Source organism: Saccopteryx leptura, chromosome 6 (assembly GCF_036850995.1).
Source record: "Saccopteryx leptura isolate mSacLep1 chromosome 6, mSacLep1_pri_phased_curated, whole genome shotgun sequence".
NCBI lineage: Eukaryota > Metazoa > Chordata > Mammalia > Chiroptera > Emballonuridae > Saccopteryx > Saccopteryx leptura.
In genome coordinates this window covers 58,768,033-58,785,443 of record NC_089508.1, presented here as the reverse complement: position 1 = coordinate 58,785,443, position 17,411 = coordinate 58,768,033, and the positions used below count along the sequence as shown (strand labels likewise).

General features: G+C 36.4%; 1 protein-coding gene across 3 annotated transcripts in view; it reads right to left on the bottom strand.

Annotated features, from left to right (window-relative positions):
• Positions 1-17,411, bottom strand: part of ICE2 (interactor of little elongation complex ELL subunit 2) — a 63,686-nt gene that overhangs the window by 41,842 nt on the left and 4,433 nt on the right. For 2 of the 3 annotated variants that reach the window (XM_066388198.1, XM_066388197.1), the window contains exons 4-6: positions 11,554-11,815; positions 10,034-10,153; positions 192-329 (exon numbers count right to left, since the gene is read on the bottom strand). In XM_066388198.1, the coding sequence (XP_066244295.1) occupies positions 192-329; positions 10,034-10,153; positions 11,554-11,815 (520 nt within the window). The remainder of the gene's footprint in view (positions 1-191; positions 330-10,033; positions 10,154-11,553; positions 11,816-17,411) is intronic. The other variant, XM_066388199.1, reaches the window with a different exon arrangement.

Genomic DNA, 17,411 nt, shown 5'->3' with positions numbered 1-17,411 from the left:
TCCCTTCCTGTCTGTCTGTTCCCCTATCTGTCCCTCTCTCTGTCTCTGTCACAAAAAAATAAATAAAAAATTAAAAAGGACACATTTACCGTATATTTTCAAAGTTGTATCTCATTCAAATGTTGTCTATGTGAAATACATATGATGTTTCAAACAAAAATAAGTATATACTTTCCCATGGTAAACCTTACCAAAGCGAGAAGAGTTTTTTCTAACTTTAATCCCATCTCTATTCTGAATGGGAAGAATCCCATTAAACTGGTGACTTCATGGAGAGTATAGAATTCTGGATACTTTTTCACTTGGTCAATGCAAGCTTTTAAAATTTGCTAGAAAATAAAAACCAAGAGAAATTCATCTGTATTGTACATCTCTCATAATCCAACAAAAATAACTTAGTTACATTGACTATATAACTATTCATTTCAATTATAGCCTCATTTCATTAATCAAACTTCTAACAATCCAGGTATACTGTATATTATTTAATTTAATCTCTTGTTTTTCATAACAATTCTTTTAAACCTAATTTCTTAAAATACTTATATTTAATATTTAATACTTTAATTAGCAACTATATTAAAATTTAAAATTAAATAAAGACTTAGTTTCTAAATGACAAGGAAATAAAACCACATGAAAATTTCAACATACTTTATTGTAATAAAAACAGTTATATGAATAGAAATAGATAAGTTTAATATACTAAAAAGATTCCCAAGCACAAGGAATTAACAAAGTAGTTATCTTACATGTTATTCTTATTTACAATCTAAAAAATAATGAGAAATATAATTAATTCATATTTGGAGTAGTTTCTTCTCTCTAAACTGTTTTCAAAATATGAATAACTTACCAGAAAATATAATCAGGAAGGAAATAAAACATAGCTTTATATAAGCAGGATCTATATACCACTTGTGATAACATGTAGATAACTTGAATAGCAGTTTTGGGTGGGAGTGGGGGATTATACTTAAAAAATACACAGACATTATCTTCTAAGATAAGTATTTTTTCTTCTTGTCAAGGAACCTGAACTGAAACTTTCAGAATATATTTTACACCAAAAAAGGCCCTTACCAATAAGCATGTCTTTATACTACATATATGTGTATCTCCTTTCCCTTCAGACACTTGTAAAATGTGTCGTTACAAATCAGTAACTTTAGTACAGTATATCTTTTCATCTATAGTTTCATATCCCCCTTTTCCCCTCTTAATCCTTACTCTGAGCTATCTTTCACATTTTCCCACTCCATTCACGCTTTTCAATACTGCCCTTAATATTTAATTGAAATACTACTTGCAAATAAGGCAGATGCAGATTAATATGAAAAAGTTAAAAAAAAACAACACTAGTCAACTGCAAACTCAGAACAACGTATCTTTGTTCTTCACTTATAATATTAGTTAACTTTCTTCCCTAACATTCCTGTCCTATGGAAGGAATTTGAACATGCAAATTAAAGCAATATATAAGAACTATGTGACATCAAGACTATTCTGGTTAGATAGTTATTGGAACATATTTCATGGTAAAACTACTGGATGCCATAGTGCTTCTGAGTTTCTCTTAATTCAGTAATTATGGCAAGAGAAAGAGTCAAAGGAAAATCTAAGACAGTTTTATACCTATACTCCGTACATTATATATTATCAAAAGTATTTCACAACTGGTAGTTATTAAGCAACTAAAAGAACGTTATTTAATACATTTAATTTAAAAAGGTTTTTAAACTAATTATATGTCTTTGAAAAACAGCTAAGAGTGAACAAAGGTTAAGAGATTCAGGTTGGGCCCTGGCCGGTTGGCTCAGCGGTAGAGTGTCGGCCTGGCGTGCGGGAGACCCGGGTTCGATTCCCGGCCAGGACACATAGGAGAAGCACCCATTTGCTTCTCCACCCCCCCCCCTTCCTCTCTGTCTCTCTCTTCCCCTCCTGCAGCCAAGGCTCCATTGGAGCAAAGATGGCCCGGGCGCTGGGGATGGCTCCTTGGCCTCTGCCCCCGGCGCTAGAGTGGCTCTGGTCGCGGCAGAGCGACGCCCCAGAGGGGCAGAGCATCGCCCCCTGGTGGGCAGAGCGTGGCCCCTGGTGGGCGTGCTGGGTGGATCCCGGTCGGGCGCATGCGGGAGTCTGTCTGACTGTCTCTCCCCGTTTCCAGCTTCAGAAAAATACAAAAAAAAAAAAAAAAAAAAAGAGATTCAGGTTGTTACCCTTTGTTCACACCCTGAATGTTATCTAACACTCAAAATAACTTGAAAGAAACAGAAACACCATGTATACAGTACAGATCTATCATTACAAAGATAGGTGAAAATGACTATCTCCCTACATTTTATTTGGGCCAAGGGGAAAAAAAGGTATCATACATTTTTTTTAAATTAAAAGTATTGAGGTTACATTGGTTAATACTATGTAAGTTTCAGGTATACAATTCTATAATACAGCATCTGTATACTGCACTGTGTGCTCACCACTGAGTCTAGTCTCCTTCTGTCACCATATACTTGATCTCCTTTTTAAAAAAATGTTTTTAAATTTTTCTTTGTATTTTTCTGAAGTGAGAACCGGGGAGGCAGAGAGACAGACTCCCCATGTGCCCAACCGGGATCCACCTGGCATGCCCACCAGGGGGCGATGCTCTGCCCATCTAGGGCATTGCTCCACTGCAACCAGAGCCACTCTAGCACCTGAGTCGGAAGCCATGGAGCCATCCTCAGTGCCCAGGCCACCTTTGCCCCAATTGAGCCTTGGCTATGGGAGGGGAAGAGATAGAGAGAAAGGAAAGGGGGAAGAGTGGAGAAGCAGATGGGTGCTTCTCCTGTGTGCCCTGGCTGGGAATTGAACCCGGGACTTCCACATGCTGGGCTAATGCTCTATCACTGAGCCAACTGGCCAGGATCTTACTTGACCCCCTTTTTATCCTCTTCTTCCTTGCACTCCCTTCTCCTCGGGTAACAACCATAATGTATATGTGAGTTTGTTTGGTTATTTTCTGCTTCATATGTGAGTGAAATCATATGGTTCTTGTCCTTTTGTCTGGCTTATTTCACTTATCCCTGATACTCGTGAGACCCATCCATGTTGCTGGAAAGAGCAGTACTTTGTCACTTTTCATGTATATAGATAACATACATGTTTGAGATTCAAAAAAGTAATAGATACTACTTCTGGCAGTATGGTTGAGTAGGTTTCCTGAAGAACACTCCTATCCAAATAACATGAGACTCTGGATAAATTACAACTAACAATTTTTATGCATTATAGGGAATGATAAAAAGCCAAGGAGACTATCCAAGGACCATAAGTAAATAAATAAATAAAACCCAAATACCTAGGGCAGTGGTTCTTAAACTTTTTGAAGTCAAGGCACATTGAAATCTTACAAATAATTGTAAGCACACTATATACAAATTTCTGAGAAATATGTTATAATAATTAAGTCAAATATTAAGGAAAAAATATAAAGTCCAAGCGTGCTTTTCTGGTAAACAAAATAAATACAAAATTAAATTTTTTCTGACATTAAAAATAATTTTATGTTACATTTTTTGAGTTATGCTTTTTAGAATTTATAAAAAAGAGGGGTTAAAAAAAAAAAAACAACAAAAAAGTTATCTTCTTATATATATAGATACATTCTTAGTAAGATTTAGTAAATTCAGCAGGTCCTGGCGCAAATGTGTTAAGTTTTTTCATCCTTGTGTTTATGAGAAACATGAGCCTGATGTGTCCTAGAGATTTCTTCAATATTTGGGCATATATTTGAAAGGTAAACTCTAATTTCCTCATCAATACATTGAAGAATTCCTCTCTTTTTACTCTTAATTGTGCTGAGTACAGAAAACCCCCACCATACATATAACTTTACACCAAACAAAGGATAAAAACTTGCCTCCAGTCTTTCCAGGGAACATGGGGGGTAGTGTATACAATCCAGTATCACAGCTTAACAGCCTTTTGCAACCTACTCAAGCAAGTGAGGTGGGGGGTTGGGCAGACTGTCAGCTTACAGCCAATTCATCACATCCCTGTCCCCCAAAAATCTAAACTCCAAAACCTGTTGGTTTTTTTGGTCCCCAACAGGCACATATTTCTCTGGAATACCATGGGGTGCACCTGGAAATCTTCTAGGGTACACCAGTGCGCCCTGACGCACACTTTGAGAACCACTGACCTAGAGTGAGGAGAAACAGGAGCAGTGAATAGTAAGAAAACCCATGAAAGGTGAGCTGGCTTGAGGAGAAATGCCTCAAACAGTTGAGATCAGGTAGGGGCTGAACATGAGTCTATGAACATGAGTCTAGTTTATTTAGTCTTTGAAAAACAGAGATCTGAACATCTACTTGTACATCCACGTTCACAGAAGCATTATTCACAATAGCCAAAAGGTGGAAGCAACCCAAGTTGTCCATCAATGTATGAATGGATAAATAAAATGTTCATACATATGCAATAGAATATTTATTCAGCCTTAAAAATGAAGGAAATTCAGGCCCTGGGCTGGTGGCTCAGTGGATCAAGTGTCAACCTTGTGTTCCAGAGGTCGCAGGTTCTACCCCCAGTCAGGGCATGTATGAGAAGCAATCAATGAGTATATAACAAGATGGGACAACTAAGTGAAATGAGCTGATGCTTTTTTCTCTCTTCCTTCCTCTAACTCAAATTAGTGGGAAAGTTTTATATATATATAAAATATATATATTATATATATACGGTGAAGAGAATTCAGACACATGCTATAACAGATGATTCTTGAAGAAATTATGCTAACTAAAATAAGCCAGTCACGGCCCTGATTGCGGAGCTAAGTCAGTTAGCAAGTCATACCAAAACATGAAGGGTGCAGGTTCCATCCTCAATTAGGACACATACTGGAAGTGACCGATGAATGCACAACTAAGTGAAACAACAAATGAATGCTTTGCCCCCCCCACACCCATCCTCTGTCTCTCTAAAATCAATCAAGAAAAATAAATAAAACAAACCAGTCACAAAAAGACAAATACTCTATGATTCCATTTATATGGAGGCATATGAAACAGACAGATTCAGAGACAGAAAGTAAAATGGTGGTTGCCAAGAGCTGGGGGGAAGGAACAATTAGGAATTATTGTTTAATGGTTGATAATAAAAAATATATACTTGGCCTTTGTCCCTGGATCCTGACTCCCAGTTCCTAAAACATCTGGAATCTTCTGAGTGAGATAAATGTCTTCCTTATACTAATAAGATGACTAGTGGCCCTTAGAGAGGTTCAAGATAGTGGTGGCTGCCAGAAAGACTAAGGCATGATTAGAGGTTGGGACTTTTAGCCCCACTCTTGACCTCCAGGTAGGGGATAGGGGCTGAAGACTAAGTGTCACAAATAACCAATGATTTAATCAACCATGCTAACACAGTGAAACATCAGTAACAAACCCTCAACAACGGGGTTCAGAGAGGTTCCTGGTGGACACATGGAGGTGATAGAAGGGTGGTATGCCTGGAGAGGCATGAAAGCTCTAGCCTCCTCCCCCTTTACTTTGTCCTGTGCATTTCTCTTCTATTTGGCTGATCCCAAGTTGTAGCCTTTATAATAAACTGAAATTAGTACTTAGTACTTTCCTGAGTTCAGAATGTCATTCTAGCAAAATTATTAACCCAGGAAAGGGGTTCATGGGAACCCTAGGATTACTGTCTGGAAGGTTGAAGAATTTGTTGGTGTGAGAAAAAAACTCCCTAGGCCCTGGCCGGCTGGCTCAGCGGTAGAGCGTCGGCCTGGCGTGTGGGGGACCTGGGTTCGATTCCCGGCCAGGGCACATAGGAGAAGTGCCCATTTGCTTCTCCACCCCCCCCCCTCCTTCCTCTCTGTCTCTCTCTTCCCCTCCCACAGCCAAGGCTCCATTGGAGCAAAGATGGCCCGGGTGCTGGGGATGGCTCCTTGGCCTCTGCTCCAGGCGCTAGAGTGGCTCTGGTCGCAACAGAGCGACGCCCCAGAGGGGCAGAGCATCACCCCCTGGTGGGCAGAGCGTACCAGGTGGATCCCGGTCGGGCGCATGCGGGAATCTGTCTGACTGTCTCTCCCCGTTTCCAGCTTCAGAAAAAAAAAACAAAAAAACAAAAAACAAACTCCCTAAAACCCCACAAATCTAGTGCCAGAGTATGGAGTAGAAGCAGTTCAGAATGTATAAAATCTCAGTTTTACAAGATGAAGAGTTCTTGAGACTGGCTGCACAATATGGATATACTTGATACTACTGAACTTCACACTTAAAAATGGTTAAGATGGTAAATTGTATGTCATGTGTCTTAAAAAATTTTTAAAAAAGGAAGAAAATTCTGACACATACTGCAACATGACAATGTTAAATGAAATAAGCCAATCACAAAAGGACAAATATTGTATTTGAGGTACTTAGAGAAGTCAAATGCATAGAGCGAGAAAGGAGAATAATGGTTGTCAGGGGCTGGGGGATGGGGAAATAATGATGCTATTTAATAAGTACAGAGTTTCAGTTTGGGAAGATAAAAAAGTTCTGGAGATGGATGGTAGACATACACATACGCTCACAACTGTGAATATATTAAATGACATTTAATTGTTCTTAGAAATGGTCAAAATGATAAATTTTGTTATATATATTTTACCACAACAGGAAAAAAAAAAAGACAGACAGAGTGAGAGGGAAAGAAAATGAAGACAAACTGAGTTCCAATTTAGGATTTTGGAATCCCAGAGAGACAGAGTTGAGAAAATGAAAAAGCAATAACTGAAAATGGCTGGGAATTTTCCAGAACTGATGAAGGATATGAATTCACAGATAAACATAATGAACCACGTAGGATTTAAAAAAAAGCATATCACATTGAAACAGTAAAACATCAAAAATAAAGAACAAAGACAGATAGATTCCCTACAAGGAATGACTTGAAACAGATAACACTTTTCAACAGCAATAAAATGAGCCAGAAAAGGTAGACTTTTATTTTCAAATGTTGGTAAATAAAGCAAACTGTCAACTTAACAATTATGTATAGAATTAAACTATCTTACTAGAATGAGAGCAAAATAAAAATATTTCCAGATTAAAAAATGGATTGTTTATCACCAAGAGACCTTCATCAAAGGACCATGTAGAACATAACAGCATTTCAGGAGTAAAGAAGAGGATCTCAGATTGTAGATTTAAGGAATAAATGAAAATACAAAAAAGTCAAAAATTTTAGATGAATTAAACATTTTATATAATAGTAATGTAGGTAGGTTTTAAAAAGAGACAGCATTAAAACAAGAATATCAGTCAGGAGGATATGATGAAAGTCAAAATGCTCTATGATCTTTGTGGGTATATAGATTAACAGAACAGAATAAGAGTTTAAAAAATGACCCACACATCAATGGTAACAAGGTAATTCAAGAATGGGGAAAATTCATTGTAAAAATGCAAGAGTAACCACTAAGAGAACAAAAAACTAAATCAATGCATAAATGCTAAGTCAATAGAGAGGGGGAAGGGAAGGGAAGGGAAAGGAGTAGGAGTCAATCCCCTGGGGAAAAAAAAGTAAAAGAACAAAAAAGTTTAGAAAAAGACAGTAGAAATCACAAGCAAGTCCATATACATCAATTATCAAAATGAATGTAAATGAATAAACTTTCTAATTAAAAGTCAAGAGATGATCAGATTTTATTTAAAGAATAAAAGGCAATCTAGTTAAACACTATTTTAAGAGATATTTGTAAAATACAAGTTCTATAGATTCAAAGCAATCTCAATTAAAATCCCACCTAGCTTTCTTTGTAGAAATTGACAAGGTGATACCAAAATTTACATGGAAATGCAAAGGACAATAAGAGACAAAACAGTTAAAAAAAACAAAAGAGAATAAAGTTGCAGGACTTCTACCACATGGTTTCAAAACTTACTACAAGACCAGGAGGTACTGGCATAAAGTCAGATGTACAGATTAATGGAATAGAATAGAATCGGGAAAGTGACCCACACGTCCATGGTGACAAGGCAATTCAGTGAGGGTGTGATCTTTGTAGACTGTCTCTTCCTGAGTGAGATAAGAAGACATTTTAAACCAGTGAAATGAGGGGCTATACCACCACCATTCTGATCCTTTCAAAGGCACTATTAAAACAGGAACAGGTACAGTTTCTCTTCCATATAGAAAAATATGACGCTGTTTGAGTATATCACCTTTAGGTTCAGAGAAAATAAAAAAGTAATTCTTTTATTTAACAGAATCATTCTTCTGGTTCATATAACAACAGAATTTCACCTTAAAATGTGTTTTTAAAAAACCCAGTAAACTAATACCCTCTGCTGTCCCCCAATTTATAGTGATCATTTTTTAAAACTTATAATAAAATACACATAAAACTTAGTATCTTAACCATTTTTAAGCACACGGTTCAATAGTATTAAGTGTTTCACCTTGTTGTATATAGTGACCAGTTTTTTTTGTTTTGTTTTGTTTTTTTTTGTATTTTTCTGAAGCTGGAAATGGGGAGAGACAGTCAGACAGACTCCCGCATGCGCCCGACCGGGATCCACCCGGCACGCCCACCAGGGGCGATGCTCTGCCCCTCCGGGGAGTCGCTCTGCCACAACCAGAGCCACTCTAGCGCCTGGGGCAGAGGCCAAGGAGCCATCCCCAGCACCAGGGCCATCTTTGCTCCAATGGAGCCTTGGCTGCGGGAGGGGAAGAGAGAGACAGAGAGGAAGGGGGGGGGGGGGGAGAAGCAAATGGGCGCTTCTCCTATGTGCCCTGGCCGGGAATCGAACCCAGGTCCCCCACACGCCAGGCCGCTGAGCCAACTGGCCAGGGCCTTATAGTGACCAGTTTTTAAAGGCTTAAAATATATCCAGACTGGTGTTGGTGTATGTAGATTAACTCTACTAGAGTAATATGGTTGACCCTTGAACAACATGGGTTTGTACTGCACAGGGCCACTTATATGTGGATAGTTTTTCAATAAACACTATATGTATTTCCTTTTCCTTATGATTTTCTTGGTAAAATTTTCTTTTCTCTAGCTTACTTCATTGTAAGAATACAGTATATGACACATGTAACATACAAAATATGTGTTAATCTACTGTTTACATATGGTTAACAAAAGGCTATTAGTAGTCAAGTTTTTGGAGAGTGAATAGTTATCATATATATAAATTTTCAACTACATGGAGGTTGGCAACCCTAACTCTTATGTTGTTCAAAGACCAATTGCACATATTAGTAGGAACTATTTAAGTAGGTTATTCTAAATTTCTCCCAGGCCCACTGAATAACAGTAACTTATATGCTTTGCTAATAAATTTACATGTATGATTAACATTAAAAATATGAATTTACAGTTGAAATTTATCATTTGGTGGTTGGTTACCATGCAGATAATAAATATAAATTTATGTGACTAAGTTTCATAGGACCATTCAGATTTATTTCCTTTTCTTTTAAAATTTGTATTGTTTTTCTTAAGAGAGAGAGAAGAGTATCAACTCATTATTCGACTTAGTTATGTCATTGATTGCTTCTCATATGTGTCCTGACCAGTGCCCTCAGGGGTCGAGCCATTGCCCCCCAGAATTGAGCAAAGCCCCTGGAATCAGAGACCCTGGGCTCAACCCGGGGCGTGATCTGTGACATTGCCATTACGGACAATGTCCTATACATAAAGTACCAGACAGGGGCCATTCACATTTTAAGTGATTAAGTTAACTCCTTAAACACTCATTCTCTCTCACAAGAGAAATCAGTGTATCTAAGAGCAAACCATCCATGTGAGTAAAATATAACTCTCAAATACAATAATTGGATCATTAAAAGAAAAGAAAGTATACTATAGTATTTATACATGATTTTGAGGGGTTAGCACAGTATTTTTATTATTTAAACACATGACAAAAAAAAACTACATACAATTTGGTCTCTAAATTGATAATACTGATATTTCCATATGCATTTGGCAAGGTCATCACACATTTTAAATGCTATTGCCTATTACTTGGCAGTTTAAGTAAATGTTAGATATTTTTACCTCTGTGAAGAGCCGTGCATCATCAGAAAGCATATTATAATCCTGTGCGCATTTCTTTGCAGAATTCTGTAAAAACTTTAGGAATTCAGTAACTTCTTCATCCACGTGTTTTTTCATATCCTAATTAAAAAAAAAAATCATGTTGCAGAATAAGAAGCTTGGTTAAAAACAATCACCTCAATCATTGCTCTAATAATTTGGACTTAAAAAATACTTAAAAGCATCGTATCCAAACCAAAAATCACAAAGAAAAAGTTAATTAAAAATTATTAAACAATGACTAATTTGTTACTAAAAACTCCTCAAAAACGGAAGAGCAAATGACTAACAGTACAACACCCTTTAGAATTAGTAAGCTTATTTTATAAAATGTTCTTAATTAACAAAAACAAAGAACACCCAAATGGAGAAATGAGCAAATAAAATGAATACACTACTTAAAAAAGAAGGAACAGGCCCTGGCCGGTTGGCTCAGCGGCAGAGCGTCGGCCTAGCGTGCGGAGGACCCGGGTTCGATTCCCAGCCAGGGCACACAGGAGAAGCGCCCATTTGCTTCTCCACCCATCCGCCGCGCTTTCTCTCTGTCTCTCTCTTCCCCTCCAGCAGCCAAGGCTCCATTGGAGCAAAGATGGCCCGGGCACTGGGGATGGCTCTGTGGCCTCTGCCTCAGGCGCTAGAGTGGCTCTGGTCGCAGCATGGCGACGCCCAGGATGGGCAGAGCATCGCCCCCTGGTGGGCAGAGCATCGCCCCTGGTGGGCGTGCTGGGTAGATCCTGGCCGGGCGCATGTGAGAGTCTGTCTGACTGTCTCTCCCTGTTTCCAGCTTCAGAAAAATGAAAAAAAAAAAAAGAAAAAGAAAAAAGAAGGAACAGAAATGGCTTATAAACACATGAAAAATGCTTATTTTTATTAGTAATTACTGTAAATTAATGTAAAAGAAGGGATCACCATTTCTAACACATAAAATTAGAGGGAAAAAGGTAATGCCTAGTATTAGTGAAGATATTGGGAAAAAGAACTTCCATACAATAGTGGTACAAGCAAAACTGGTTGAAACTTTTGCAGAAAAATTTAACCAATTGTAATTGCAGATCAAAGCTTTAAAAACATGCAGTGATATGGCAGTTTTAAGAATTTTATCTTAAGGAAACAATCAGAGTTATGAACAAAGAGTTTGCAACAGTGATATTCAATATAGTATAATTATATACTATAGTTGAGAATTTGGAAACTACTTAAAGTAATAAACAAAAATTTTAAATTATTTCACTGATCTATGTAAAGCTCTACTGCTAGTATTTAAGATGAACTGGAGAGAAATATGCTCAGAACTAGAGCAAAATGCCTGAACTGTATATCAGCATCAACAAAAGAATTAAAGCACCAATTTGTCCATCAATTAAACTTCTTAAGTTTTCAATTTTTGTAACTATGATTGTACCTAAAAACATAAAAGCAAATTTAAAGTATTTCTTAACTTTTAAATATTTTTCACTGAAGCTGAAGAAGAGAATACATACCAAGTACTGCAAGTAGTCATTTTTATTTATTCCAATACCTTTGGAATTAGCAGGAATATTTGCATATTTAACTAACAAGTCCACATAATTCCTCTGCTCTCTCTGTGAGAAACGAGAGAAACGAGGATAAGGAACTCTTGGTTTTGGAAGAAGAACCATTCCAACTGTGGTTTTAACTTTTTCCTTTGCTTGAGTTGCTGAGTTAACTGCCAGCTCATTTTCCACAGAACTTCCTGAGGCATTCAAATTTTCTCCTATACGTCTGGGGGAAAAAAAATACAATTTACAAATATGTGCTTTTTCACAAAAAGATTACTATCATGGAACTTCATGATTCTTAATCACCAGAGAGAATACAGAGTGATTAACACAGTAAGTAAATTCTGAATTATTATCTAACTTTAACACCTGCATTTTGATGTTTGGCTATTTGGTATAAATTAAGCATTCTGCAGGATAGGACTGCATTACTAGCTTACCTTCAATTACCTGATGGCAAGAAAGAGGCATAATCTTTAGACAAATTATTCAATTTGGAAGTTTTTTCCCTCTGCTGAAGAGAGGTCAATTGCTCTTGCCAATTATATACACAGGTATTTCATGTTTCCATTTTAGTTGTTTTATATTGCTTAAATTCTTCAGGAAGATATGTCAGTTAATACGATGAACAAAAACCACAGAGAACAGGATATGATATGGTCACAAGCTTGAAAACCAATTCTCTGAAATTCTAATTCTCCGGTTTTCTCTGCTTTAATTATCTCAAGAATCAAAAAGAAAATTCCAACTGTGTGATATAGTTTATAAAAGCAATGGTGGTTTCAGGAAAGTCATATAATCCTCTATCACTCATGCACTTGGCTAAATCCATGGAAACTTGTTTATGCTTCGTATGAATGCAGAAGAGAAATCTTGGTATATGTATAATGAAATGCACTGGAATGTGAAGCTAGAGAACCTGTTACTGTATTTGTTTATGAAATGCTACCCATAATTTATTTTAAAATATCATTTACCATTACAATTAAGGTATTAGAATACAAAATTTTATCTTGTTCATGTCTTTATTCCTGATATTCAGTTGCTGTAACCTACATTTTTAATATTTTAAAGGATGTGCATGCCCACATGCATGCACGCATGCACACACACACTTCAGTAGCCTCAATAATTCTAATTTCCATGACAATAACTATTTCCTATGAGTTGGTTCCAAATTAAACAATGATGAGAATCCAAGAGGAGGAAGGAAAAGTAATGAGAAAGATGGATGTCTATTGATTCATTCTTCATTCCTCCATTCATTAATATTTATTGAGTGACTACCATGTGCCAGCCCTATACTGGGTACTGGAGATACAACCAACATTGAGCATGATACAATCTCTATTCTCTAGGACCTTACAATCAAGTAGACTAGACAAGTGAATGGGGAAGCAAAGTAAATATGTACATCAGTTCAACGTGACTACGGAGATCTCAAGTTTTCAAACTGAACACACTGAATAAGGTGACTGAGAAGAACCCTAAAGACATTAAGATCAGGGATTAAAAGGGAGAGAGGAGAAAGGCATGAAATATCTAGAACAATGATTCTTGATTGTGACAGCATTAATTCCCTGAGGGCATTTTGGAAGCCTGTGGGTGGCTCTGGGTTGTCATAAAAAGAGAGAAAAAAGTGAAAGGCATTTAATGGTGAGAAACACTACTTGCCTGTAATGTATGGTAGTATCCTGCACAACTTTCAAAGGTCTCTTTAGATTTTCTGTTATCATATACAAATAAGTCTGGTCTGTAATTAACAATACATTTTATTCTCTTTGATTTTCTTATAATTCCTTTATGGCAGTGATTGTCAATCTTTTTCATCTCATGGCACACATAACTAATTACTATAATTCTGCAGCACACCAAAATATATATTTTTTGAGAATCTGACAAAAAAAGTATAATTTTGATTCATCCATATCAGATGGCTATTGTTATATTGGCTATTTTTTTATTTGACAATCTAAGAGAAAAGAGGTCAGTGCTCCTGACTAAATAGGTATTTCATGTTCTAAAAATTCTTGTGTGCCCAGGTCTGTGGAAGCACATGTGAGTATTTGTGCATGGTATCCACAAAGGCCCATACATGCTCTGGGTCCACATCAGGGTAAAGTCGATGGCCCAGGATGGCCATATAGTGCTGTGGCCCAAAGTCATCTAGCATCTGCTGCATCAGCTGCCTGATCTCCTCCTCAGGGACATACAGGGCACAGGGGTCCAGGTTACCCTGCAAAGTCACACCGATTGAAAATCACTGCTTTATGGTATAGTTTATCTTACTTCTCGTAAATTCAACCTTATTCATTTTAGCTGGTGCATCTGACTACTTAATTATATCTTCTAGTGCAGTAGTAGTATTTAGACATTTACATATCAAAATTCATATTGGAATATAAATTATTTTTCTTTTTATTTCATGTTTATATATCTAGGACATCATTTCTAAATACATCTGTGGCCATTATTATCTATGAATTTCAATTCAGGCTAGTAAAGGAGGTATCTTATTTCTTATAAATATTTATAAAAAATAGAAGAATTTTGGCTTGATAAAGTTGAGAATCACCAATCTAGTTCTGTATCTGGACAGAGGGTGAATTAAGCCCCATCCAAAACTAACAATGACTTGTTTTAAGTCAAGTTTACAATACTAGTATATGGTAAAAATTCCAAAATTTTTAGAAAAAGACTCGGGGTCCCAAAATAATGGATATATGTAAGACCACTTTTTTAGAGCTAAAAACTATGGATGGAAAACTAATCAAAAGAGATCGGTTAGTAGACGAGAAAGCAATTATGCAAATTAAAATAAGGATGCTTAGATTGGCTCTGAAAATAATACAGGTGAAAAAAAGACATACTTAGTGACTCAAGTTTCTCCAATAACTGTATAAAAATAAGCATATTTTAGGTTAACAAAATGAATATTAACTGCTGATCTTGGGAGAAATGTATCACAGCAAATTGATTTCTCACTAGAAAATGTCTTGAGAGATATTCAAACCTAACAGTATTGTGTCCGCAACTCTTAACAATACTGCTTCACAGCTGTCTCTCTGAATATGAGAACATGTCTGTCCTTGTGGCACAAACTGGCAAATTTAATTAAGCTGCTGCAGCAACAAGATGCTGACTCAGATATGCCAGAGTAGAAATGTCAAGAAATTCTAGCAGTTTAAATTGGCTACATTCAGCAAAGAATGAAATGGCAGCACATCAAGATCATTTCCATGTGCAGTGCTGTCAAAATCTTCATCAGGGTGCAAGCCAAAAGCATCTGACACGGTTTCTCTATCCACATTTACAGCATTATATTTTATTTCAGTTGATGGTTTGAAGTTTTTCCCCTTCATTTTGTCTACTACCCATTCTCTTTTTTTTTTACTTAAAGTTTCTATGGAAAAAAGGCAGAATTATTTTATTTCAGTTGATGGTTTGAAGTTTTTCCCCTTCATTTTGTCTGCTATCCATTCTCTCTCTTTTTTTTTTACTTAAAAGTTTCTATGGAAAAAAGGCAGAACTGAAAATTTCAGGTTTCCTAATTTTTAAGCCTACTGGTTGGGGCAACTTCTTTAAGTAGCATTTGGAAATGGTGTTTCTAGCCTCCATCTAAAGTCTACCTGTTCCTCCTGAATTAGGTTTACTTTTCTATAGTAAACATGTTAAAATTTGATAATTATTTTTCTATTTACATCTACAACCAGATATCTTAATTTGAAAAAATGCCAAACGTTTACCTCGCAAGGAAGGGTTGAATAAAAACTCTGCAGTGTTGAAAGTAGTGTAATTAGAGTTCTTAACATTTTCCCAAATGTTAGGGAACACAAAAAATACTAGTTTTAAGGCTAACAAAATTTTTAGTCTTCCTAGTTTTCCATCAAGATGTAAATTAATAGTCTGAAAATCCATTCCTTACTATAAAACTTAATAAAACTCGTGTATGTTTCAGTAGAAACATACGAAATTAATGCCTTCATCTTTATTTTTTCTACACTAAAAGGTAAATTATAATAATAATTATTTTGTGCTATATAGAAACCTAAAGCAAAACAAGCATATTCTAGGGAATAAAATTTTAGGAGTTAGGTGAGCCCAACTGTCAGCAAGATGCCCTCTCCCTTCCATAATCCAGACTACATCCCACACCTGGAATACGCTGAGCAGAAGTGGACACAGAAAGAACCATTAAAATAATTAAAAAGCAGTGGCAGGATAAAGATTAATATTAGAAATGTTTAGGCCTGAATGGTGGTGGTGCAGTGGACAGAGTGTCAATCTGGAATGTTGAAGTCCCTGGTTCGAGGCCCTGAGGTCGCCAGCTTGAGTGAGGGGAGCTGGCTTGAGCCTAAAGGTCGCTGCCTTGAAGCCCAAGGTCACTGGCTTGGCTGGAGCCCCCAGTCAAGGCACATATGAGAAGCAATCAATGAACAACTAAAGTGCCACAACTATGAGTTAATGTTTTTCATCTCTCTCTCTCTCTCTCTCTCTCTCAAAAGAACAAAAGAAACGTTTAGTCTGATAAAAAAAAAAAGACAAAAGCTGAGATAAAAGTTCTTAAAATGGTGAGACTTTTTTTTAAAGGTAAGATATATGTTCACTATATTTCAAGATACTAGAATTTGTAGACATTCTTTTATTCAAATAAACAAAAGCAATTCTTTATTTAATTAATATTGTAAGTTATTAAGAAATTAGTTATTCCTAAAAAATGGTACAAGTTGATAGCTTATTAAATATATAGTACAAGAAACAGGTTTAAAAAAATCCATACATGTACATTCATAAGGGATCTATTGTCTTACCTGTCTATAACTGGTATTAGCCAAGATATAATTATGTAATTTAGGAAGAGTACTGCTTCTGAAATTGTGTCTTTTAAAATTGTCTCTTTAACCAATATTTGTTTGTTTTATGTGAACCTTGTATTCATTTTTCATTTGATAGAATCAAAAAAGCATTTGTTTCTTTAGTGTTTTTCAGGGCAATCTGGCAATATCTATCAAAATAAAAACCACATGCATACCCACGTGTTACAGAAATTTATCCTAATCCTTATCCCACCAGCATATGTATTAAAAGGATGCTCACTGTTTGTAATAGTAAAGGAATGAACATGACCTAAATGAGTATCAATGGGGTTAACTAACTGATTCCACAGACACATCCTCAAAGGTTCAAATTCAAACAGTTCAGTCAAGAGTGCAAAATCAGTATTTTTTTGAAAGCTTCAGAGTCTGATGAGCCAGCAGAGTAAGCCTGACAATGAAGATGGTAAAAGGGACTGAGAAATACCAGTTGCCAGAAAACTAGGAGAGTGAGATGTCTCCATAGTCAATAGCTCACTGATCTAGAGAGGAGCAGTCTTAATGGACTAGAGGGGAGAAGCCAGATTAGAGTGGAATGTTCAGTGAAAGCAAGTCCAGTGAGCTGTTCAGTGAAAGTTGCTTTATATTGTTTTTTAAATCCATTCTCCCAATCTGACTTTCGATTGGAGAGTTTAATCTATTTAAAGTAATTATTGATAGGGAAGGAGTTACTGTTTACATTTTGTTGTACTTTGCATGTGTTATAGTATTTTATAGTATTTTTGTCCCTCATTTCCTCCCCACCAGCATATACAAGTCTTTAAAGGAGTCTATGCATAAATGAATGAAGAGGTAAGAAAGTAACGAAGGGAATCTGGAGTCCAGGGATTACAGAGAGAAAAAACTTGATTGAGCACTTTTAAATACTGGCATCCCTCGAGATTATTGTGGGTTTGGTTTCAGACCACTGCACTAAAGCAAGTTTTGCAATAAAGCGAGTTGTAA